The following is a 27,725-nucleotide window of genomic DNA, read 5'->3' on the forward strand; positions in this document are numbered from 1 at the left end:
TGGATAAAACCTGAAGGACTCATAGATCCTTGGTAAACAAAATGAGATAAACGAATCTTCACTGGACCAGAGTACAATAGCATTAGTGGCACAACACTCGATGTTGAACAAAATGATAAGAAGATTACCTCATGGAGTGAACAGGTAAGGGTTGGAAGGATTAGGAAGGAGTACAGAAACAGAGGATGGCCAAGGCTCTCTTCAAGACAAATGATCAATCAATGAGGAAAGAGTTGACTGCTGTCTCATTGAATCCATTTGGTATTCCAAAGTCACTGGAAGATCTCCAAATACTGACTGTTGGAAAAAGGGTCCAAGCAGAAGTTCCCAAAATAAGGAGACAGCAAATGAATGCCAAATAAAACTGCATATGTACTCAGAATATCCCAACAACAAAGGAACTATATGTGTAAAGAATAAGTCAAAATTAACAAACATGCCAAAAAGGATGTGAACAGGGCAAATGTGTCTCCTAAAAAGCTTGTAAGATCTTGGTTCATCACCTTGAAAACGAGGTGTATGGAAAAGTACGGTAATATAGAAATGAAAATAAGACAAAGGCGAGAAAATTAGGTACAAGACAAAAGAATAGGACAATTAGGGTGTGAACCCCAAATGGGTAAAATGGATTTTTGTTGCTGAGAATCAATGAATAGAAAATTAGCCTGAGGCTAGGTTAAAATATATCTGAAGTCTACTGCGTTTGAGGTATGCCTCTGCCATCACCTAATTGGGATACAAAATGCTCAGTATGAACCCCAATATTAAGAGAAGGTGAAACTAAAATACTGAGACGAATGGATATCATGTAATGTAGGATGTACAGGATTATAGGAAACCAGGGAATGGGATAAAATAAAACTTACCTGTGAAATATTGCCCAAAAAAGCCATATAAGGTTCAACAGAACACACAGTATGAATATTAAAAAACATGGAAAATTCAAGTGAAGAAAAAAGGTTGTCAAATGCTTTGCCATTTTGAACAAGTTCAGTTTGTTCAGGAGGAAGTCGGGCAAAATTAGGAGAAGGTTGGTTTAAATAATGACCAATCACTCAATGAATAATTTCCAATAATTCTAAAGTTTATCTCCCCTTCTTAACGTCCTTAAAAACCCTTGGGGAAATATTATCTGTCCTAGGAGCCTTATTCTTTTTTTAAACTTTCTAATTTTTTGTTTGTTTATTTTTGAATTTTGCACAAAGCTACATGAGAGCTGTCTGTGCTAGCCATCCCTAATTTAGAAGTGTAAGACTAAAGTGAAGACAGCTAGTAATCACCACCCTCGGTCACCTCTTGGGCTACTCTTTTACCAATGAATAATTCGATTGACTGTCACATTATAATGCCCCCATGGCTGAAAGGGCAAGCATTTTTGGTGCGACAGGGAATTGAACCCATGACCTTTAAATTACAAGTCAAGCATCTTAACCACCTGGCCATGCTGGACTTTCAAGTTTTTGTTTGCCAGCTCAGAATTAATACTGTCATGTTGTTTGCTCTCATTTCCATTTATCAAGTGTTCAAGGTGTGGAACATTATTTAAAACTTCATAAATAAATACTGAGAAAAAACAAAATTTAATAACCCAGCCATCTCATAATCATCAGATAATAGCTTTCCTTTATCATTCATCAAGTTTCTAATGCTTTGTTTATCCTTAGTGTATTTAAAAAAATCCTTAATTTACCCTCAGTGTATTTAAAGAAATCCTTACTGTTAGTTTTTATATTCCAGACAAACTTTTTTCATACATCCTTTTTTAATTTCCTCATTTCTTGTTTTACCAACTTTCTTTATCTTCTATAAATTTCTAATTCTTGTGTCACATGAGTCAAATTTAAATTTCTTAAACTTATGATGTTGTAATTTAAACTCTTGGTGAGCCAACCTCGTTTTTACTTGCCACTTATGTTTCTTTCTATAAAAATATGTTTATGTTGAATATTTAAAAATGTTTCACATCTAACTAATGTCTCCAAATAATTCAGCTGCTCAAATCACAACAGAAAATTCTTGTTGCAATCTTTCAATATCTGCTAGTTTGAAATTTTAAACCAAAATTTCATTATTTCTTATCTCCATACACAGCAAAACATTGAACCTAATACAGCGATGACCACTTGCACCAGCATGATCCCCAATTTCCACCCTCTTAATCATTTCTACATTTAATTATGTCTCACTTTTAGAAACAAAGTATTATACTAAACAAATAGTTCTATTTCCAAAAAAACTGTTAAGAAATATATATATTATACAAATATGTATCAATAATTTAAATGTCTATTAAACAAAATATGGTGATTGTGAATTAACTTTTACAGTTGGGATATCAGTGATAAAAAGCAAAGTATATCAGGATTTTACCGTATGCTGTGTTTTGACTTTACAATAATTCCCATGACAACACAAGTATGCAGAAACAGTGATTTTTTTCCCAGTCCTATCTGAGGTTGTATCATTAAAGTATGTATCTAGAAAATAGAAGCATTAGACAAAATTTGAGTTAGAACATGCTACCTGGAACTGAAAGGTAAGAAATATGCAAAATGAAACAGCGTTCCATAACAAAATCATTCAATTCTTGTTAAACTATGAGCAACATTTCATTATAAAACTTAAGATATCATATTTTTTAACTGCTTTATTTCTTTTTAATACATGAGTAATATGAATATCAGTGACATTTTTCTCTCACTTTCACAAGTCAATGAGACAATCTAATATAACATACATATCCAATATTAGAATGAGGCTAATTCATTGTTCTAACTGAATAAAATAAACAAGTCACTTACTGTCTATCAAATCAATTTTCTATTAAAATTTCATGAAACATTGAAACTGTCTATACATTATTAAAAAATATCACATCCACACACAATTTGGACACTGACATTAATATAGTTAATCTTTGTCTGTTAAGAAATACAAAACTCCTCACATTTTCCCAAAAGCTTAGACGTTTCTTCATTCCAGGCTGGTAATTTTTTTATACAATAACCTAGTTGTTTAATATACTTATTATTAGCAACACACTTCCTCTCATGATGCTACAAGAAGTAGTAAAAATAACTCAAAAAACAAGACTACTGGGTTCTAGCTACTCACCAACAGGAGGGGACCTGGTGTTTTCTGAGGTACTTAAACATTCCTCAAAACTGTTCACAATGCCCTTACTAGTAAGTGAGTTTTGTGAAGAGTTTAAAGACTTGCTGGTTACAAGTCGTTGCAGTCGTTCGTTATCTTGTTTGAGTTTTGTCATTTCAACCTGAAATTATCAAGTATAAGTTACTATTTTAAAGTTGTATGGTGTATAAAGTTAATGAAGTATAAGTTCTTTGATAGAAGCAAGTGTTATATGTTAAGGTTTAATTGAAACACTATCATATATTTGTTTTGGTGGACCTCAATGCTAGGTTAGGAAAATAAAATATATATATATACATATATTTCCAGTCTTCTTATTATAGACACTACTAATTTTTTGTTCCTTACTTATTGTATTAACCTACAGCTGATTAAATAAACAGATATCTTTACTTTCAAAATATAACAGAATTTTCAAAACCTACAAAAATAATGTGGAAAATTTTTCTAAAAGGTACAAAACTTCTACTACTACCTTGAAAACATTACAAAATTGTAATACTCAAAATAATTTTAGAACACACTATCAAAATAAATACTTAGAATTTTTTTGATAATATATACAGGAAATAACATTACATTAGAATTAACTTAAAATTGTAATTTTGATTAAAATGTGTACAATTTTCATATTTCTAAAAATACAATCAAGTAAATTTTTGTTGCTAAAATATTTTAACATATCCAAGAACCAAAGAAATCGAAATTATATAACATTAGCATATTTCTAATAAAAATGAAAAAGAATGATTTGTTGCTGTTAAAGGTTATTTTATAATAAGCATTCTAGGTTGCTATAAGATAAAAACTATTACATTAATAAATAATACAAAAAACGTTCTAGATACATTATGCAGAGCATTAAAACAAGCTTGGACAGCAAAGGAAATTACTGGATTCTATATTCATACAATGTAACTGTAAGCCTATTTCTTTGAAGGAATGAAACTGACTTCTTGGTGTGGTTAGATTTTGAAAGGACAAGAACAAAATAAAAAAAGATCTAGACTTATGTATGACCCACAACTTTTACGGCAGCATCTCACAATCCTTAGATTAATGTAATCAGTTATCATTTCTAATTCAAGGGAGATAAACTCATACTAACTTGTTGAAGTATCTGTACCATAACTTGGAATGAGTATGATCCTCTCCAGGAGAGAATGACACAAACAGAACCAAGTAAGTATAAGTATTAAAAAACAAATAATCACTGTGACATGTAACCTTGATTTAATTAAAGAGGATAACTAAACTTACATGCAGTTTAAAAGAATGTTTTTATACAACGTTACAGGCTATTTAATAGGGATATAGTATAAAAGATAAGAGCAGGAGTGCTTTTAAATGTAAAATATGAGTTACATTCTGTTGAAGCTGAGGATATTAAAGATAATAACAAGGAGACTAAATCCTTTTGGGTTTCTGTTAGTGAATATAAAGGGAGATGCTTTCAGTGGGAATTTGTTACAGACTATCAAGTGATACTGATGAAATTAGTGAGAAATTGTATGGTGATATTAAGATTTCAGCTGTTAATAAAAAGCTATGTGTAGTTTTATTTTAAGACACATATGGGGAAGTGCTAGAGTCAAGGCACAAGGAAGAAAGATTTTTGGGAACTGTTCAAGATCTTCACCTGTTAGTCAAGGAACCAACTAGAAACAATGATATTTTAGATTTATTGTGAATTAAATGATCAAGAAGGTAGAAATTGGGAAACATCTAGGTGCAAGTGGTCATTGCTCTATTAAGTTTGATGTTTTGCCATCATATGGAGGTAAGGAATAATAATATTTTGGATATAAATTTCAAAAAAGCAAATTTTGAAGGGATGCTACTAAAATATCTGGTGTGAATTGTGTGGCTGAGTTATTTTAAGATATTGACCTAATAAGGAATTTTTTAAGGTAAATTTTTAAATATTCAATGTAAACATATTCTTTACAGAAATAAAAGGGTAGCTACAAGTAAAATACTAGGTTGGCTCACAAAGAGTTTAAAAGATAAAATTAAAGAAAAGCATAATAAGTTTAAGAAATTAAAATTTGACTGGTATGAGATGAGACTTAGAAGATTATATAATATCAAGAAAGCTGGTGAAACAATAAACAGAACATCAAAAGGATGTATGAAGCTTAGTTAAAAATGTAAAAATTAACAGTATGGATATCATTAAATACATCAAGGGTACACAAAATTTTAGGATGAAGGTAAACACCCTTGTGAGATGATAAAGGAAGCCTGGTATCTGATGATTATGAGATGGCTGAGTTGTTAAAATGTGCTTTTTCTCAATTTTTATTTATGAAGTTTTAAGCAGTGTTCCACATCTTGAACAGTTGATAAATGGAAATGAGAGCAAAAAAATATGAATGCATTAATTCTGAGATGGTTAACAAAATATTGGAAAGTTTAAAAAACAATAAGGATCCTGGGACAGATAATATTTCTCCAAGGGTTTTAGAGGAGGTTAGAGATTGGGTATATGAGCCCTCACTTAATGCTATTTTTTGTCAGTCCTTGAATAATGAGCAGGTATAGAGGACTGAAGTTAGCTAATATAACTCCTCTTTTCAAGGAAGGTGATAAAAATTTTGTCAGTAAATATAGACCCATTAGTCTTACATGAATTGTGAGAAAAGACCAGGAAAGTCTGTTAAAAGATGCTTTGCAAAGTCATTTAAGAAAGTTTAGAATTTTACTGAATCGTGATATAGTTTCACTAAGGGAAAATATTACTTTATAAAACTTTTGACGTTCTTATGTGGATGATGGTAAGAGTGTAGATTTAGTGTATCTGGATTTTCAAAAAGCATTTGACAAGGTACCACATAAAAGGCTTGTAAAATAAATTATCTCTGTAGATGTGCAGGAAAAGTTACTAAATTGGACAGAAGCACTCTTCTGGATGGAAGAAAGCAAAAGGTTGTTACAAATGGAATTCAGTCAAACTGAATTTATGTTACAAGTGGGGTAGCTCAGGCTCAGTCTTATGACCTGTGCTCTTTTTGATTTACAATAAATTACTTAAATGCATAGATGATATTAGGGCCTTGAAATTTAGGTCATTTAGCGAGTTGAGCAAATAAGTGGGAGAGGGGTTTTAATTATAATAAATGCATGATAATGTATGTGGGTTATCATAATTTGAATTAAGTATAATGTGGAGGAGAATAACCTTAACAACGTTATGAAAGAAAGGGATCATGATGTAATAGTTGGTCAGTCCCTAACACCATCAAAGCAGTGTGCTGTTGCTAGTGGTAACACAAATAGGATTTTAGCTTGTATCTACAGAAATATTGAATACAAGTCTAAAGATGTTATAAATAGGTTAGAATTGCATTGTACAGGTCACTGGTTTGGTCACATTTAGCATGTTGTATGCAACAGTAGGACTAGGGGGCACAAAACAAAATTTAGTATGGTTGGAGTCATCTTCAGCTAAAACAGTTTTACTTTTCTAATAGGGTGGTTGACATGTGGAATGGGTTGCTTTCAGGTGTTGTATGTATAGTAAATTTAAATTAGTTTATGAAAACGTTTTCATAGGGATATGAATAATAAAGGCTGACTTTAAGTGTTTTATTTTAAGTTAATTTATCTCAGAGTGTGAAACAGCTGAGATGGATTAATAAGTTCCATGTTGTACCAAAACTTTATGTTATCTGGAGAGAACCTGCACAATAATTTACAAATATTATCCCAATATACTTAAATATATATACATACACACCTTATACTAGTTGTTGAAGGCTAAAATATGATTACCTTTCATGTTATTACATAGTTATTAATACAGTTACTACAGAAAGTGTTCGTACACCTGCTTTGTGGGTAGTTTTTTCCTCATAACTTAAAAAGTATTGTGATTAGGATAATGAAACTATAGTATATTATAAATATTATACTAACATGCATCTGCATAAATTTTTATATAAAGTAAACGACAAATAAACTGTTTATAAATAAATAACCAAACATAGGATGGCCAGTTGTGTAGCCTTTCAGGTGAATTACTTGGCGCAATCTCTCCTCATAGCCCTCCATGATCGTTTGACAGTACTCGACTGGTATTTTCTTCCATTCTTCTTTACAGAAGGCCTCCAACTCTTGCAAGTTTTTTGGATGACGCTGATAAACCATGGTATTCAACTCATGCCAAACGTTTTCAATTGGGTTGAGATCGGGTGACTGCGATGGCCACTCCAGAACGCTTATATGGTTCCTCTTCAACTAGGATTGCACATATTTCGATGTGTGCTTAGGGTCATTGTCGTGCTGGAAGATTAAACGATGCCCAAGCCGCAAGTTCCGAGCATCATTCTTGATATAAGTGCCTAATATATCAACGTACTTTTCTTTTTTCATGATTCCGTTGACGCGGTGAAGGCTGCCTACACCAGAAGAGCTGAAGGAACTGCATAGCATGATCGAGCCACCTCCGTGTTTAGCTGTAGGGACGGTGTTCTTTAGACGATTTCGTTCCCCCTTCTTACGGAAAATATTGCGAACATCATTGTAGCCGAAAAGCTCGATTTTAGTCTCGTCTGACCAAAGAATACTCTTCCAATAGGTAAAGGGTTTATCTACATGGTTTCTTGCATATCTCAATCGTGCTTTTAAATGAACAGGCTTTAAATATGGAGTTCTACAAAGACGGTATGCTTTGAACCCAGAAGAGCGTAACATGTTCGTAACTGTAGAGGTGCTTACTTCAACCCCAGTCTCCCTTACCAGTTTCTGTATGTTCTCTCTGGAATTTTGGTGGGGCGTCCGGAACGAGGGAGGTTAGCAGTTGATCCTGTAAGCTTAAACTTGGCAATATAGGAAAGAGACACACGAGACTTGTATTTTACAATAATTCGGTTTTTTAAATCACTGGACAATTGTTTCCTGTTCGCCATGATGACCAAGCAGATAATGACGGAGACGGCGCTAAATTGCCAGAAGTAAATTTTTTGCTGGCTAAATTTCAATAATTATGAACCCAGTGTCTAGTTCTGGAATGGTATAATATAGTTTATTCACCAAACTAAACAAATTTTTTTACGGGAATATCAGTTTTTCCACACGTTCTGAAATGTATGAACACTTTCTGCTCCTCCTATTTTTGGTTATTTGTTTATAAACAGTTTATTTGTCGTTTAATTTACATAAAAATGTATGTAGAAGTGTGTTAGTATAATATTTATAATACAGCAAACGCCTAATCGTGATACTTTTTAAGTTATGAGCAAAAAACTACTCGGGACGCAGGGGTACGAACACTTTCTGTCGTAACTGTACATATTTGAGAAACTATCTTACAACTCATGCTCTGAACACACTTTTAAATAGCTATTAGAAAATTTTTATTTGTTAAAAATAATTGTTTGCAAAGCTTTTGAAAACCTATCAGATAATTAGAACTTTAAAAATGATTTTTTTTTTTTAAATATCAATCCAACAGTTTTGATAATAGTTACACTATATCATAATACATACAGGTGATGTTCTAGTCCAAAGTTCTGCCTATGGTTGTAGGATAACGTTTATCTTACTTATCTTACCTTCATTTTATTCACAATATCTTTCAAGCTTTCTATCTGATGAGCTGAGGTCAGAGCTTCAAGACGAATATCTGTAAGAAGCATGTCTTTTTCTCGTAACTGTTTTCTTAGGTCTTTCATAAGCTCTAGTGAACATTCATCTTCTTTTTCATAAAGGCTATAAAAACACACATAAAATCTAAATCACATGCTAAAGCAATTCTTTCACAATAAGAGTAGTCTGCAAAAGGATTCCCTTATATGGGGGGCCCGGCATGGCCTAGCGCGTTAAGGCGTGCGCTTCGTAATCTGAGGGTCGCGGGTTCGCGCCCGAGTCGCGCCAAACATGCTCGCCCTCCCAGCCGTGGGGGCGTTATAATGTTACGGTCAATCACACTATTCGTTGGTAAAAGAGTAGCCCAAGAGTTGGCGGTGGGTGGTGATGACTAGCTGCCTTCCCTCTAGTCTTACACTGCTAAATTAGGGACGGCTAGCACAGATAGCCCTCGAGTAGCTTTGTGCGAAATTCCAAAACAAACAAACCCTTATATGGGAAGCTCCAAACAAATATCATTCAGTAGCAAAAAAACAACCTTAACTTGCAGAACCTATACTATTTCAATGCAGTTCTCATACCTTAGATGTTATAGTGAATAAAGTTTCATGTTTTATACTTATAGTGAGTTCTTTTGTTTTGTGACTTAGCATTATGTAGAAAAACAAAACACATTCCATGGAAACCTCAAGTCTTATGAATCGTAATGTTCACACAACTGTATTTCAACCCAAAAACATTTTTTTGGAAGAATGCTTTATAAGAAGTTAATATTCGTCTATGAAACATGGTTTAATGATATTTCTATTACCTTAATCAAGACAAGTATCTCAAGATGGAATGGTTGAGCCCAGGAAGCCACTGGGGGATTTATCACTAGGCGTAATACCAAAAATTGTGCGTCAAAGGTCCCCGGGTCTGGATAACTCCAACATGAAATTAAGTTTTTATATATGTTTCAAACTTACGACACGTGAATACAACATATTTTATTATTGTTTATTTTTCATTTGTTACACAAAGATCAATGTATGTACCTTAACATTATACTATGTGATTTAATTTTCGTCAAAATGCAGTTCACATCACCATACCTTTGCTTAATCCCTGCACTTCTGATAATTAAATGACTTATCATTTATTGAAATATCTTGTAAAATAAAGTAGGCCGTTTTACTAGTACTACTGCATTATTTCTATTCCCTACACCAGATTTAGAAGCACCCTTTGTGCAACTTAAAAGTATCTTCAAAATAACAGAATTTCTTATTTGCACCATCTAAATAATTCCAGTTATTTTTACATTTCAATAATTCATATACAACACTAGGCTTCCCACCTTTCAGGATTCGCGATTTTATCCCACAATCATATATATTCTCCCAGCTCCTAAAACATTTGTCAAATATCTGAGATTTTCCATTAAAAATGCTTTCGTGCACCATGAAATAAACAACACAGAGTAACAGAAAAAAGAATGAAAATGTTTCAATTAAATGCTGGTAAGTGTATTGACAGTAAGTCTATATTGAAATAAATATTTCTAACCAACAGTTAGAATGCTTAATTTCGGATTTTTACACACACAGTCTTATACATATGTACAAATATTTAAATAAAACATTGTCATTATTTTATAAATATTCTTCTTTAAATACATGAATTGTTATCAATTTACCAGATACAAATTATTAACTTGAATATGCCTGCATTTTTTAGATACTGTATATAAATTATGAAAGTTTAAATATATCTGTACATACACACTTTAATTCTTAAGACTTGTATTTCAAAACCCTAACAAACCCATACAACACACGTGAGCAGTATCGTTATGCAAGCTAGACACTAAATTTCAGCTTGTTTATATTTGTTTGCTTTTGAATTTCGCGTAAAGCTACATGAGGGCTATCCTTAGCTGTCCTTAATTTAGCAGTGTAAGACTAGAAGAAAAGCAGCTAGTCACAACCACACTTCACCAACTCTTGGTCTACTCTTTCACCAAAAAGCAGTGGGATTAATTGTCACTTATAACGCCCCAACGGTTGAAAGGGTAAACATGTTCGGCGTGACGGGGATTCGAACCTGCGACCCTCAGGTTAAGAGTTGAGCGACCTAACCACATGGCCATGCCAGGTTGTAACCACACTTTTCAACATAAGTTTTGACCCCTAAAGTGACTGAGTATAAAATATTTAAATACCACATATTTGCTACGCGACAAGTGTCAATGCGTTGTACATACTTCGGCCGTTATTGACTCTGAAATTAGAAAGCAAATGCATAGTGAACAAAGATATTGGCAGTGACGGATTTAGGTAAACTGAGACCCTAAAAGTAACCTCAGGTTTGGGTCCCTATCACGAGCTTTACTCTTGTCGTAATAATTTAGATAATTCATAAAGAGGTGGAGTAGTAACTAATATTGTATTACATATACAATAATAGTAACATAATTACAAACAAATAACGAACAAACACCTAACTCATATCAATCCTTTCGTGACTTAACTGTAAAGTTGTCAACAATTTCTTCGTAATTCATATGCTATAATTCCTCGTTTTCTATGTTCAGAAGTGGAAAAAAAAAGATCCTAGATTTCTCGTAAATAGCTCTTCATCTTTTTAACACAGAAAATGACCTTTCACTCTTAGCATTACTTGTCGGAAGAGTTAAAAAACTCCTACGTTTAGAAATGTCGAATGCAATCTATTCGACAGTAATATTTACATGTTAGTCGGGCAACAAATATTTTCTTAATGTAAAATTAAAAATAAAAAGTGCTGTTTCCCCTTTAAACTACTCAATGTGTACGCGGTCTGTTCAAAAAATACGCGGACTGTTTGAATTACGCGGCTCCAGTTGGTTCCAGGGGAATCCACTTGGTGTCGCTAGGTTCGCACAGATCAGCTGATTACGACGCAATTTTCCGATTGCAGATATCTTCATTTGTGTATTAGCTACGCGGTTTTAAGTGAAGTGCGATTTTTTCGTTTGGCGGATTTCAGAAAGAATGACCTGAAGGAGCAACGACTTGCTGTGAAATTTTGTGTTAAACTTGGAAAATCTGCGACTGAAACTTTTGCTATGCTTAACACGGCTTACGGTAATGTTGCTATAAAGCGTACGGAATGTTTCAAGTGGCATGAACGTTTTAAGGATGGTCGACAGTCCATTGAAGATGATAAGCGTCGTGGACGTCCTTCCACGTCAACTAACGACCCACACGTCGACAAAATCAACACCATGGTGCGGGCAAATCGACGTCTGACTGTCAGGGAGCTTGCTGAAGAGTGTGGGATATCAGTTGGATCTTGTTACGAGATTTTGACCGAAAAATTGAAGATGCACCGCGTTGCTGCGAAATTTGTGCCTCAGAACTCGTGAGGTTTTGGCCAAACACTCGATCACTGTTCTTCCCCACCTCTCCTACTCACCTGACCTTGCTCATTGCGATTTTTTCTTGTTCCCCAAACTCAAAAGACCCTTGAAAGGAAGAAGATTTGAGACGATTCCCGAGATTAAGGCAAATGCGACGAAGGAGCTGGAGGACATTACAAAAGAAGCGTACCAGGACTGTTTCAACAAGTGGAAACACCGTTGGGACAAGTGTGTGCGTTGGGGAGGAGAGTACTTTGAAGGGGTCCCAGACCTGTAACTTCTAAATAAAGTACATTTTGTTTTACGACGTCAGTCCGCGTATTTTTTGAACAACCCTCGTATATCACTGACATACAAATATATGTATGTTGTTTGTTATCTACTGCAAAATTAAAGAATATTATAAGATTTTAATAATATCACTGTAACTTTCAATTATTTTATCAATTTCGGTAATTAGTGAATCACAAGTTACAAAGAAACTACTAGAAATGAATCAATCTCTTCCAATTAACATTAACTCCATTATTAGTATTTTCATCAATCAATACTTTCCTTTTATTTCTGCTTTTTTCTCTCGTGAAATATTTTTTCACCGGTGGTGGAAAACTACATGTTTCAATTTCAACTGATTCAAAATCATTTCGTAATTCAAATATGACTCTTTTCAGTGAATTTAATAGTGTTTCTCCATTCAAAATATTCAATATTGGGTTTTGTAATAAGTTTACCACATTTAGTGTCTGTTGTATTTTAAACTACCATTAAATCATCAGTTTTTGTTTCATCTTAATCGTTACGTTTTTAATTAAAGATACGGATTCTATTTTAATGTTAATTTTGTGCAAATATTCCACTAATTAATACTGCAAAAATGGTTTCTAAGAGCATAAACAGCGTCTACTTTTGGAGACCTTCTGGTCTCACATAATTTTTAGTGTTGTATTCTTCCTTACCAAATCGGCCCAGCAAGGCCAGGTGTCTAAGGCACTCGACTCGTAATGTAAGGGTCGCGGGTTCGAATCCCCTCACACCAAACATGCATGCTTGCTCTTTCAGCCGTGGTGGCGCTATAAAGTGAGGGTCAATCGCCCTATTTATTGGTAAAAGAGTAGCCCAAGAATTGGCGGCGGGCGGTGATAACAAGCTGCTTTCTTTCTAGTCTTACGCTGCTAAATTGGGTACGGCTAGTGCAGATAGCCCTCTCGTAGCTTTCAAACCAAACCCTAACCAACCAATCTGTAAGAATGTTTCATATTTGAATACAAGACAAATACAAATAAGCTTTGTCAAAAATTAGAAAACAGTGTTTGTTGAGAACATGATTCTACTTCTTAATTGCTGGCTAGATTTAACGAATGGTTAGCAGAAGGTTTAAATAAAGCTGACGCTACTTGCTTTTCGATCTTTGTTTAACCAATGAGTTATGTGGGTTATGCGAATGTGAAGATGTTTTGTTTGGAGTCCCGAATGTTTTCCAGCCGTATTTAAGGCATTATCGGAAAATATTCTTTGATGAAAATCATAGCAATGTAGTATTGTTAACAGAAATAGATCAATTCATTTTTAATATTTTCTTTGTAACTTGTGATGGACTAATTACCACAATTGACAAAACAATTTGAAATATTCTTTGTATTTGCAACAGATGATAAAAGAACAAGAAACCATTAATACTTGAGAAATTTATTTAATTTATATATGAGTGATATAGACATTCAGCCTATATTTAATTTATATAAGTTATATAGACATTCAGTCTATATTGAGGAAACAGAATACATCGTTTTAAAATTTTGCGAATCGTAAATGTTTATTGCTCGAGTAACACGTATATTTTACGTAAACATAAAATGGATTGCATTCAACATTTCCAAACACTGAAACTGCGCTGAGAATTTTTAACTTTTCCTGTTAGCAATGCTTCGAGTGAAAGGTCATTTTCTGTGTTAAAAAAGTAAAGAACTATTTAAGGGACACAATATCCCAGAAATAATTAAAACACATGAGTTACGAACACATTATTGACAAATTAACAATTAAATAGTTTGTGTATAGTTATGTACAATGCCACAAAATGTATTATTTGTGCTCTGCCTACTCGAGTATAACGAAACCCAGTTGCTAGCATTGTAACTCCCAAGATATGCTGCTGTGTCACTAGAGGGCATATTATTTGTAGTTAAGCACAAAGCTACACAATGGGCTATCTGTGCTTTGCTTATCACAGCTATCGATGCAGTTTTTTTCCTTTATTAATTCAGGAAAGTTTTGATATGATGTAGGGATTTATTATTTATTTGTGTGAGTTTAGATTATTATATACTTCTAATACAATATTAATTACTAATTCACACTGTTACGAATTATCGAACATGATTATACTAAAAGTAATGCTAACGACAGGGCCTCAGAATAACTAAATCCACCACTGAAAGGAGCACAATATTACAGTTTTCAAACTCATGATCTTGGGCCTGGCATGGCCTAGCGCGTTAAGGCGTGCGCTTCGTAATCTGAGGGTCGCGGGTTCGCGCCCGAGTCGCGCCAAACATGCTCGCCCTCCCAGCCGTGGGGGCGTTATAATGTGACGGTCAATCCCACTTTTCGTTGGTAAAAGAGCAGCCCAAGGGTTGGCGGTGGGGGATGATGACTAGCTACCTTCCTTCTAGTCTTACACTGCTAAATTAGGGACGGCTAGCACAGATAGCCCTCGAGTAGCTTTGCGCGAAATTCCAAAACAAACAAACAAATTCATGATCTTGCCCCCCACTGGCACAGCGGTATGTTTCTGGACGTACAAAGCTAGAGACCAGGTTTCAGTACCCGTGGTAAGCAGAGCCGAACACTTCGTAACTTTGTGCTTAACTTCAAAGAAGCAATCAAATCATACATAAACATTTTAATAAACTAATCAGTCCATTCTGCAACTATTAGAAAAATAACAGAAGTGTCACAGAGAGTAACAAATGATCATGGGAAGAGGGAAATCGAATTCCAAAATTTATAATAATAGGATGGGATACTAAAAGCAAAAAAATATATTCAATTTTCTACCATGGTTACGAGTAATATTGAAGTTGAAAAGCCTCCTTTCCTACCATGAATTAAGACTGATTATAATTTTAAATATCTCAATAAGGTGATTCTTGGCAAGCCCATACGAAACTATAATTTGTTTAAAAAACGTGCTATTATATTCATAAACTTTAACTAATATAACAAAACATATATTATTACAAATGCGAAATTTTGTTGTTTTTTAGCAAAATGAAATCAATAATTATTGATAAATTATATAATTTGTGTTCGTTCAGAATGAGGGTCACAAATTACAGTTACACGACAGTAACATTTCAAGCACAGTTGAGGTTAAATTCTAAATAATTAAAAGTTTTTATATTGCACATATACACATAATGATGTTTTTTTAAGTACACCTTGTATAATGGGCTGTATGCATTGCGCCCACATGAAAAACAATTTTAATGTTATATACCCTCAAGCTTACATTGAACAGTCAGAAAGAGGGGATAACCAATACAGTAAAGTTCAATTATGCTTATTATTCTAGTAATCGCAGTGCAAGAGTTGTGGTGTTATGGGTGCACTTCAAGTCTTCAAATTTACAATGCTAAAATTCAGGAATTCGATTCCTCTCGATGGACACTGCCTGTTGTGGATTTGGTATAAGAAAACACACGTATACTTACTCTGAAAACGAATGAGATGAAGTAAAGAAGTGTCCATTCGTTAGATATGGTCCACGTGAAGGGGTATTCGATACAGATGAATCAGAATGGAACTGCTTCATATCCTCCACATCTAACAGTGGCCCGTTCTTATTCTTTTTACTACGGGAAAAAGCCTTGCTGAACGAACTGCGTAACTGTAATAAAACACAATACTTCTTTGTTTACACAGTTCCAAGCACTTTTATTACGATCAAAACTAATCTCCTACACGATAAGCAACGGCAATCAAGTTTATATTCTTCTTATGTTTGTACGGATAATCTAGGAAACTTAGATCATGCTGTTATGTATAAACACAGTACTGTGGAGAAAGAGTTTAATATAAAAGAATCAGAAACTATTAAATATACCGAAGGTATTCAAAAGACTGTCAGAGAAGCGTAGTATCACTATCTATAATACAGGAATATCTTCGTAATATTCTTAAAGATTATCAGATCAGTAGTCAATATTCTGAATATATGTTTTCGAATACTCAATACACAGATTACAGAGTTAAGTATGTTATATTGAAACAAGTGTTAATATGCAAATCAATATGATACGAGACAATTACAGCCAATGTAAAGTTGAGCTAGAACGAAATGTGCCAACTACATTTCGAGATTGTTTGTCACTTCATAGGTAATATAATGCTATCGAAAATTGATAACTTTAAGAAAGGTAACAGTCTTTTCTGATGCAAAATAGTCAAGAACTCGGATCATAAAAATATATTCAGAGGGAGGATTTATAGTTTACAAAATGGGATATCCTTTGTACCTAATATTATTAGAAAAGCAAAGGAATATGGATCACCTTTGAGATTCAGGACCATTCAGAAAGAGACCTGTAATAAGTAGTAACCCAGCTATGATAAACAAAATACATTGTACTGCTATAGACGATAATCCAAATCTTTTTTTATATGCAAAAACGGCTCGTTTGGGCTGAGTCAGGTGAACCTGACGATGACCGAAGAAGGTCGAAACGTTGTTCGCTCTTCTATGTAAAGTGTTTTCTCAGCCCAAACGAGCCGTTTTTGCATATAAATTTCTCAACAAGTGGGTTTCTCGTCATCACTGATAATCCAAATCTGCCTTTTTGCCCCAGGTACCAGTACTCAACATAATGAAGATTAACAAGATGTATTTGTGTTTGTAAACGAAGCCAACAGGTTATGAGTTCACAAAATAAAACTTCCAGTAACACCTTCCACTCAACGTAACATATTTTAAGTAGTTAGAGAAGAAAATGGATATTTATACTATTCTATAAGAAGATATAGCGGACAACTTGCTGGACGCAGCACTCATGGCTTTCTGTGCAGTTGAAATGTAATTTTCACACACAAGAAAACTTATGAAAAGCAAACAGGGATTAGTGGTGAGCTTTTAACATGAGAACATTGCGATGGAACCTTTTGCAATGAAAACAACAATGCAGGGCTATCATTAAGTTGTGAGGCATAGCATAACCGGACCTAGCGATATGGACTGTAAAAACGTGGTTAGGTTTCAGATTCTTTTTCAATATAATGTATTCAACCCTTTGTAATTAAAAAGAATTGCATATCCATTACATAATCTATGATTACAAAAATAAGAATTTTAAATAAAAGCAATATTTTAATCGCAAGAAAATTTACTTTACTTCAGGAAAAGACCAGTAAATTATATCAACCTACCCAGCCTTTTTTCTTTTTCTTCCTTTCATCGTTAGTACTATCACACCTCACTGAAGAATTGCTATGTATGCTGGATTGAGAGTTCATACTAGAAACAGAATCTGTGGACAAATAGCTTGACATTTTACCTTGCATAGCTGAAAACATACAAATTAGAATTAGAAGGAAAATCTATGAATTATTTTACTTGTCATTGTTAAGACACTATTTTACACCAATAATTAGTTCTTTTTTTTGTAATCCCAGAATATGGAACTTTTTTTATCGAGGTGAATGTACACAACGTCGTAGTAATATTTATGAAATCAAGATATGTTATGTATTCTGGAGTGTTTATTGATGTATTTTACAGAAACACGTTGAAAATATTTCAGTAAAGATAATAAGAAGAACAAAACATAGTTGTCCAGATAAAACTTTCTTATTTTTGTAACAAATGGTGTGCAAATCCTTCCTGAAAACTTAACATACATTATCCTAATATATTTTCATGTTCATATAGTAAGCATGAAATTCACTTTCTCAAAGACTGAGTTTGAAATTTTTCAAATTAAAAGCAACTGTTTACATGAATAATTGTAAGTAGAGTGTGTAGTTCTTCCATCAGATAACAGATGCTGTGAACTTCTCTCCCATTTGATAATGGATTGACCAAGTACTTTAATGTTTTTGTTACAAGTAAAAAGCGAAGGTCCGGCATGGCCAGGTGGGTTAAGGCGTACGACTCGCAATCTGAAGGTCACGGGTACGAATCCCCGTCGCACCAAACATGCTCGTCTTTTCAGCCGTGGGGGCCTTATAATATTACGGTCAAACCCACTATTCGTTGGTAAAAGAGTAGCCCAAGAGTTGGCGGTGGGTGGTGATGATTAGCTGCCTTCCCTCTAGTCTTATACTGATAAATTAGAGACGGCTAGCGCAGATAGCCCTCGATTAGCTTTGCGCGAAATTCAAAAACAAAAACGTCAAAAGTGAAGTTTCGACAGAGGCTTAAATAATGAGTGAAATAAGTGTTATCTGACAACATGACGTTAAAAGTAAATACAGGATGTTTATTACTCGACGGTTATTTTTATCTCAGAAAATATTGTATTTAATTCATATGTCGTAAGGATGCAACTTAAAATGAGCGAGCATGACCTAGTAATTAGCATGCATTACTGTTGATCAGAAGGTCCAAGGCTCGAACTGCGTTATGTCGTTGACACTTAGCTGTTACAGCGTTATAACCGTAAAAATGTTTCCCTATGTTCGGATAAAAGAGAGTAAATAATATATTGAAATAAATGAAAAGGTTTTCTAGTTTATTCTGTGCCACTTTCGAGCAGATGACCTTCGTCAGGCAGTAAATACCGTGTCAATTCATTCTTTATTATCATCTATTCAAGTTTTTCTTCTCACATCTTCGAGAACAACACTAAGTCAGTTGTATTTTTTTCTTATAGCAAAACCACATCAGATTATGTGCTGTGTCTAGCGAGGGGAATCGGATGTCCGATGTTAGCATTATAAGTCCAAAGATTAACTGCTGTCCCACCGGAGAACACTCGTCAAGAATGGTTATCACTTTCTTATGAGTAGCCGCATACGGCAGCTATCTTCACTCTGGCCAGCAGCTCGGAATTAGGAATGGTTACTGATATAGTTGTTCAGTAACTATTGTACATAAGTTTAGTGTACATATTGACTACAATATCAAAGTGTTTTATAAAAATGAGCACAATGTTCGCTTTCCTGGCCCGGCATGGCCAGGTGGGTTAAGGCACTCGACTCGTAATCTGAAGGTCGCGGGTTCGAATCCCTGTCGCACCAAACATGCTCGCCCTTTCAGCCGTGGGAGCGTTATAATGTGACGATCAATCCCACTATTCGTTGGTAAAAGAGTAGTCCAAGAGTTGGCGGTGGGTGGTGGTGACTAGCTACCTTCCCTCTAGTCTTACATTGCTAAATTAGGGATGGCTAGCGCAGATAGCCCTCGAGTAGCTTTGCGCGAAATTCAAAAATAAACAAATGTTACTTTCAATTTCCAAAGCTTACTTCTTTCGACCGCTTGCATTGACTGTAGCGCCATCTTCGTGAGACCAGCTTCAGTACTCTGTTTTTTCAGATCATCGATTGTGTTTCGTAGTTCTCCAAGCTCTGTTTCCTGTAACATATCATACTATGTAATATAAAAGCGTATCGTAATTAACACATCATACTATCCGATAAATAGTTATACGTAAAATTGATACATTAAATGAATAGCTACAAATAACATAAATCTTGTACGAATAAAAAGTGTAATCATTATCTTGACATTACATGATGAAATCTTACTATACAGACAAAACTGATTTCCCCACTTAACATCCACATCCCTACCTAAATAAACAACTAGCATTAATATAGCTTATGTAATCCCATTGCTAGACTAAATAACAAATTTTTACATTTTTTTCCCTGAGTGTTTCAGTCTTAAGATGTAAAAATCTCTTTTGCAAATTAAACAAACCTTCTGTTCGGCCGTTACAGTAAGGTGTTGAAACCGATCAGTCATGTTGGAAAGGCTTTGTTCGAATGCTGCAACCATGTGGGCCTAATAATGTGAAAAGAAAAAAGAGGGAACCAGTCTAATACGATAAAAGTATTTACGAATTATGATTTAAAATGCTGGAAAGTATCAACAGTTAAAACGTTAACAAAATGAATATTAACTTCTGAACAGAGCAACTTACTTACATAGACATGAACTAAAAACCAACCAGTAAGGAATATAACTAATGTATAATACTCTTCATATATACTTTTGTTTATAACGATTAGAATGTATTATATCATGATGTGGGTACTCTTCCTATTAGCAATATTTTTGGTCGTAAACTTCTTTTTTTGAAGACTTACTATAGAAGTCTTGGTTTAATGTGTATTAGCGTGACATAACAAGTTTGGAAACTTCTAAGCTATTTTATACATTATGTATAAAACACAAGCTCGCCTTTTTGTATCGTATATTAATGGCAATTCTGACGTGTTTTCCCAGCATACGAAACATGCTCGCCCTTTCAGCCGTGGGTGTGTTGTAATGTGACGATCAATCCTACTGTTTGTTGGTAAAAGAGTAGCCCAAGAGTTGGCCGTGGATGGTGATAACTAACTTTCTTCCCTTTAGTCCTACACTGCTAAATTAGGAATGGCTAGCGTAGATAACCCTTGTGTAGCTTTGCACGAAATTAAAAACCAAAACAAAACTAAACAAATAATGATTTTTATTCAAAAGTTTTATAAACTTACAAACAATACTGAGTCTTCTATCTGGTCAGGAATTGAATATTTTATCATCGGTTCACGATTAGCAAATTAATTTTATGTTGATGCACATTTACACTTCAATTGACATGAAACCATCTAGCTTCTTCACATGTAAGATTTTTCCTCTACTAAAGTGTCTAATGCCATCGTAGAAATACTAACGTCCGAAGTTAATTCATTGAAGTCAAACGGTTTGTAATGCTGGAAACCTATAAACTTCCTGGTCGAATATTTGCAGTTTTCCGATTAATAAGCGTATATCACAGTTGTATTTTCCGTGATTTGTAGCATGCTAACTGTAGCAAACCAACAATATCAAACTGTTTCTTCGCGTGTCAAATTATAAACTTTAAGACAAGATTCTTGAAAATTCAGCAGACAACAAAACTGACAATCACTTGTATTTTATAAACACACATAGTACACTGTCGATTCGTACCCTTGAAAATCTACATATTTAGAGAAAAGAAGGGACATTCAACAATATACATTAGAAGCATTTCTAAACAGATATTAAACGGAAACAAACATAGATATCAAAAGAAATATGCAATAGTAGATCCATTACAGTGCTGAAGGTTTTGTGTGTTTTTTAATCTGCGACGATCATTATACACATGGTTATATGTTTCATGTCAGAATATGTGACGATTAATTATTTAAATGCAAATCTGCAAAATCCGATTTTTTTCTGTGTCCACCGCAGGAATCGACCCCTAAACTTTATCGTTAAAAGTATCCTAACTTACCGAAGGTAAGAAAATATTAAATGCGATACATTTCTTTTAATATACTCCCGCTAGTACAGCGGTAAGTCTACGGATTTGCAACACTAAAATTAGCAGTTCGATTCCCCTCGGTGGTCTCAGCAGACAAGCCGATGTGGCTTTGGTATAAGAAAACACACACATTATTTTAATAAATAGATATGTCTCCCGTTCAAATATGTGTAAACGATAAACAAACAAACATGCTAATTAAGATTATACTAAGATGTACTTCACAGAATTTTGCAATGGCTCAGGCTGGAATTTTGTGGATTTATAACGATAAAAAATTGGGTTTCCAAACCCGTTGAGGGCATAGAACAGACAACTTATTGTGTAGATTTATATTAAAAAACTGCAGCAAGTAGCTGTAAAAATACTTCATATCAAAAATGAATAACAGAGATATTAAACTTATATAACTCGCTTATTTACCTTAACTGTGTTTATTGTACCATAGGTTTATACGTGGGATCACAAAAAAGCTTGCAAATGTTAATTTAACACGATCTGTGTGAAAGTATTTGAACGAACTCAGTGTGAAATACCAGCAGACGTTTTTCAAGTATTTGACAATATTCTTTATGGCTTCGCGTGTAACTGTGTACGAAATGATTCAATTGCTTTTCAGTAACCTCAGGCTTTTAGTGTTTTGTCGTCTATGCTCTACAACTTTATTCTCCTACTGTGTAACTCCAAACTCCAAGAAATGATTCTGCTTAAATGTACAGGCTGCCTCTTCTCGTCGTGGTAGCACGTGACACCAACTAACGAGATACGTCAACGCGACAATGGTAAGCCATCTGTAAATGTCAGCTTGACACGCGGAGAATTGCTTGGAAAAATTCTTCCTGCTCCAGCAATAGCTGGGAAGAAGAAGGAACCTAAATTTTATTATAATAGAGTGAATAGAGCATACCCTATTCCCAAGCTGCTCTTGTTCAAGAACGGCAGTCCGTCATTGCTGTTCTCATGTTTTTGCTTTGCCATTGTCTAATCGCGAACTTAATTTGATTTCATATTCTAACATCGCATATACTGGTATAGAATAGTGAAGGACTGAAGGCAATCGCTGTATTTTGATCGATAAGTATGAGATGACAAGGTTTATTTATTCGAAACGTATATATACATTACTATCAGTGCTGTGTAAGGGTGTGTGTGCGCTTTCTTTTAGCAAAGTCACATCAGGCTACCTGCTGAGCCCACAGAGGGGAATTGAACCCCTGATTTTAGCGTTGTAAATCCGTAGACTTACCGCTGTACTAGCGGGGGGCACTGTCAGTACTCATAACTAGAGGTACAGTTTGTTTGTTTTCGAATTTCGTGCAAAGCTACTCGAGGGCTATCTGCGCTAGTCGTCCCTAATTTTGCAGTGTAAGACTAGAGGGAAGGCAGCTAGTCATCACCATCCACCGCCAACTCTTGGGCTACTCTTTTACCAACGAATAGTGGTATTGACCGTCACAATATAACGCCCCAACGGCTGAAAGGGCGAGCGTGTTTGGTGTGACGGGGATTCGAACAGGCGCCTCTCAGATTACGAGTCGAGTGCTTTAACCACACAACCATGCCGGGCCAAAGGTACAGTAATTAAAAAAAGAAAGACCTAAATATTTTCTGTTGCAATTCATTATTTTTTCTCTATTAAGGTTAGAACTTAGAAACCTAATCTACACACTGAAAGAACACCAGCACTGTAATTAAAAGAAGGTGGTCTACATTTTTATAAGTACACTAGATGGTTCGTTTTTTGAAACATTAAACAACTTTAGTATGTTCAGTTATTGTACACAGTATTTATTAATTGTAAAATGTCCCGTCTGAACCAAATCCAAAGAATTAGGGTAATGCAATGTAAGAACTGTGTACGTGCAAGTGTATTTTGTATTATACTATTTAATCTTACAATGTCTTCCACCAAAAATTAATATAAATATAGTGTTGTGTAAGCTGGCCAATTAAGTAAACAAACACGTCTTTAATGTGAAAAATATAAATTAAATATCTTCAGTATCTTCAACAAACTTTAACATATGTTTAATTATCAATACAACATTTTTCGTTTTAATTTATTTGTTTAATTTGTTGGCTTTCTGTTGTTCATATTTACTAATAAAAACAGAAGAAAATCTGAATGTAAGTACACAACAAGTTTCCTAGAGCAAATTTGTTTAATCATCACTATATCTGACGTAACGTTTTTGAAACAAAAAACTACATACTGATTAATTGTGTCAAGTCAGACTTTTACACTTGTATACAAACTTCGTTTAAACATCCATCTCTGTTCGAAGAACTACAATGTTGTAAACAAGTCACATTTTTATAAGTATACAAATTTTGTTTTAACAACCATTTCTGTTCCAAAAACTACAATGTTGTAGACAAGTCACACTTTTGTGTGTGTATACAAACTTCTTTTTAACCGTTAATTTAATGTGTATGTTTATTTCCAGATTTGTTGCTTAGTATTCCCCAATTGGACAGAGTATATAGCTGCGGATTTATTCCGCTGGAAACTGGATTCCGATACTCGTAGCGAACAGAACACAGATAAACCATTTTGTATATTTGTGCTTAGGAACGAAAAAAAAAAAAAGTTACTACGGGTGAGTGGAAATCAACAACCAACATATTTATTAATTATACTAGCTAAAAATTCATTTTTCTTTTATTTTATTAGGGTTAGCTAATATTGTTAGCCAATATCCTAATATTTGCCAGTATTTTTTCTTGCGTCGTGTGGCCAAAACAACCTGCAGATTGTTTGTTTGTTTTTGGAATTTCGCACAAAGCTACTCGAGGCTATCTGTGTTAACCGTCCCTAATTTAGCAGTGTAAGACTAGAGGGAAGGCAGCTAGTCATCACCGCCCACCGCCAACTCTTGAGCTACTCTTTTACCAACGAATAGTGGGATTGATCGTCACATTATAACGCTCCCACGGCTAAAAGGGCGAGCATGTTTGGCGCGACCGATATTCGAACCCGCGACCCTCAGATTACGAGTCGCACGCCTTAACCCACCTGGCCATGCCGGGCAACTTATAATTTAAAAAAACAGGACGGCGGCGCTAAGTTATTTTCGGTCGATGTTTTGCAGTGTTTTTCTCCTTTCATAACTGTTCTAGTGGTGAGAACTAACACGACCAGTTCGCTCCATAAATTGTGGATTTGATGTTTATTTGTTCTGGGATTTTTGCGCACAGTTTGTTTTACATTTTGTTATTGTTAAGCACAAGGAGTTACAGACCTACAATATGAGCAACGGTCAGAGTAAATAGCCCTCAAGTAGATTTTGTTTTTGTTCGTGTGAGTTAACCTTGTGAAATGTGTACGATTATACATGGAACTTTTATTTAATGCCAAGGACTATTGCATGACCTGACATCAACGAAGCTATAATTTGTACTAAATAGGTTATCTGTGCTTTGTTCACCAGAGGTATCGAAACCAGGATTTTAGCGTTTTAAGCCTACAGATTTACCGTAGGGCCATACAAAGAGCTGAATGTGCATACACATCCATATTTGTTAATTGATGTATTGGTAAACAGAATCCGCTGCCACTTTTATCTGACGAGTAGTGGGATTTAACGTTCACTACTCTTGTACTGCATCCGCACTCATAAAGTGCGAAACATATTTCGCAGCATGGAGACGTGAACCACAATCTGAGCACGATAAACATTATGTCGTTTATCTTTACGTACTCTTTTATTTCTTGTTATATTTCAAACACTGCGTGTTACTTTATTTTGAAACTAGGTTCCTACAATGTTTTTGTTTTTGAATTTCGCGCAAAGCTACTCGAGGGCTATCTGCGCTAGCCGTCCCTAATTTAGCAGTGTAAGACTAGAGGAAAGGCAGCTAGTCATCACCATCCACCGCCAACTCTTGGGCTACTCTTTTACAAACGTATAATGAGATTGACCGTCACATTATAACGCCCCCACGGCTGAAAAGGCGAGCATGCTTGATGCGACGGGGATGCGAACCCGCAACCCTCAGATTACGAGTCGCACGCCTTAACTCACCTGGCCATGACGGTCCGGTTCCCAACAAAAAATTATCTGAACCCTTACGGAAATATTTTATATAAAACAAAAAGAGCGTGACTCTGTTTTAAACAAAATTTTTAACGTTTTAAAAGAGTAATTTTTAGTTGTGAAATTTGTGAGGTGCGACAAATCTTACGTCTTTAGCAAAGAGAGAGAAAGAGATAAACTCATATAAACTACAAGTTAATAATTTAATAGCAACAGTGCTTCATTTTGTAAGCTAAATGTTATGAGTGACTACCTTGATAAACACTGGTGTAGAAAAGTATTAATTGAAAGGTTGTGTCATCTCATTCTTAGCTTTTTCGGGTCTTGCATGGTTTGATGGTTTGGACATTTGACTGGCAATCTGCGAGTCTAATCTCCGTTACCAAACATGTTCGCCCTTTCAGCCATAGGGGCATTATTATATGACAATCAATCCCATTATTTATTGGTAAAAAAATGCTAACGATGGGTAATGTTGACAAGCTACCTTCCCTATAACCTATCACTACTAAATTAGGGACGGCTAGGGTAGTTAGCCCTCATGTGCTTTTGTGATTTTGTTCGAGTGACTTAATCTTGTGAAAAATGTGCGATCATATATGAAACGTTTATTGATTGTGAAGGACTATCGCACAGACCTGACATCAGCGAAGTTGCAATTCGTACTAAATATTAACGGTATGTTATACTTGGACGTGGCCCAGTGAAAGGAAGGGGTCAGAATAAGTATTCGTAAGAACACACATCCTCACCACCATGTATCGACAAAAATAATTATAGGGTTTTTATTCATTCCTCGAGAATGGAAGGGATCATTACTGTACCTTAACCCCCCTACAAAGTCACATATCTAAATACCTACAAAATTATCTTGCTTGCTTGACTTACGTCTTTAATTCAAGTTAACAATAAGTTGTTTATTATTATTCTTTTCTGGGAGTGGTTTATCTCCCAGCTGTTTACTTGGTTAAAAATAAACTAAGACTAAATATTACAAAGCATGACTAGTATCTGCTGCAATGAAAGGATGCTCTCCCATCTGTTAATTCAAGTCTCGTACAAAAAAAAATTACTTCCACCTTCGTAAATGAGGGTGAACTTGAATGCAAAGTTTACATGTTTGTAGTTCATAACAATATTGACAATGTTAGTAATTTTATTGTCTGTTAAAGTGGTTCTATGGTGCAGTTACTCAAGTTTTATAAACTAATAATTTAGAACAATGCCAGTCGTTCAAAACTAGTACGTTCTGAATTCTTAAGGTGATGTTCAGGTACATAAAAATATCACCTTATATTACTGAGCTAGAGCGTCTTTAGTGAAGGTAATCTATGTGATGACGTGAACATTCAGCATCTGTTATTGTTGTCTGAGTTACATGGCTTCCTGTATGGCGATAAGAGGAGGAGCTGTCGTGTGCATTTTAATTTAATATCACATTGTTAAGTTGCACTTTTCTTCCTATAATAGTTACCTTTCTCTAGAAACTAATATTCATCTTGATGAACAGGAGGGACGTTCTACAGCTGTTACTAGTTTTCCTGCCCAATCCTGTTCTTTTAGGGGACCACTTATGCATTTCATTATCGTAGTCGCTTTTGTTTTGATTTTTTTCTGACTTATAGCCAAGCTACTTTGTCTGTTCAATACGGGATGTAAGATAATTTTAAACTCCAAAACAGTTATTTACATCTAAAGAAAAGAAAATAGAAAGAAATTAGGTTGAAACGTTTCTTTAGTACTATGACATTATAAGTTTTCAGTGGATCTTAGAATTTCTCCTTGATGAGAACGAAAACGTAAAAGCATTTTGTTTGATGACATATACCGACTGGTTCTTATAAAGGTCTCTAATACCTCATCCTGTGGAAAACGTTCACTAACACAATACGGGGTGATGTACCCGCCTACGAGAAAATGGGTCGCATATGCTTTTAATACATCAATTAACAAATATGGATGAGTATGCACATTCAGCTCTTTGTATGGCCCTACGGTAAATCTGTAGGCTTAAAACGCTAAAATCCTGGTTTCGATACCTCTGGTGAACAAAGCACAGATAACCTATTTAGT

At 34.7% G+C, this 27,725-nt stretch overlaps 1 protein-coding gene across 3 annotated transcripts in view; it reads right to left on the bottom strand.

The window, feature by feature from the left end:
* The window catches only part of LOC143236592 (uncharacterized), a 138,876-nt gene that overhangs the window by 21,498 nt on the left and 89,653 nt on the right, over nt 1-27,725 (bottom strand). For 2 of the 3 annotated variants that reach the window (XM_076474883.1, XM_076474885.1), the window contains exons 13-19: nt 20,040-20,123; nt 19,583-19,691; nt 17,546-17,682; nt 15,838-16,013; nt 8,709-8,865; nt 3,115-3,274; nt 2,371-2,477 (exon numbers count right to left, since the gene is read on the bottom strand). In XM_076474883.1, the coding sequence (XP_076330998.1) occupies nt 2,371-2,477; nt 3,115-3,274; nt 8,709-8,865; nt 15,838-16,013; nt 17,546-17,682; nt 19,583-19,691; nt 20,040-20,123 (930 nt within the window). The remainder of the gene's footprint in view (nt 1-2,370; nt 2,478-3,114; nt 3,275-8,708; nt 8,866-15,837; nt 16,014-17,545; nt 17,683-19,582; nt 19,692-20,039; nt 20,124-27,725) is intronic. The other variant, XM_076474884.1, reaches the window with a different exon arrangement.

Source organism: Tachypleus tridentatus, chromosome 13 (genome assembly GCF_004210375.1).
Source record: "Tachypleus tridentatus isolate NWPU-2018 chromosome 13, ASM421037v1, whole genome shotgun sequence".
NCBI lineage: Eukaryota > Metazoa > Arthropoda > Merostomata > Xiphosura > Limulidae > Tachypleus > Tachypleus tridentatus.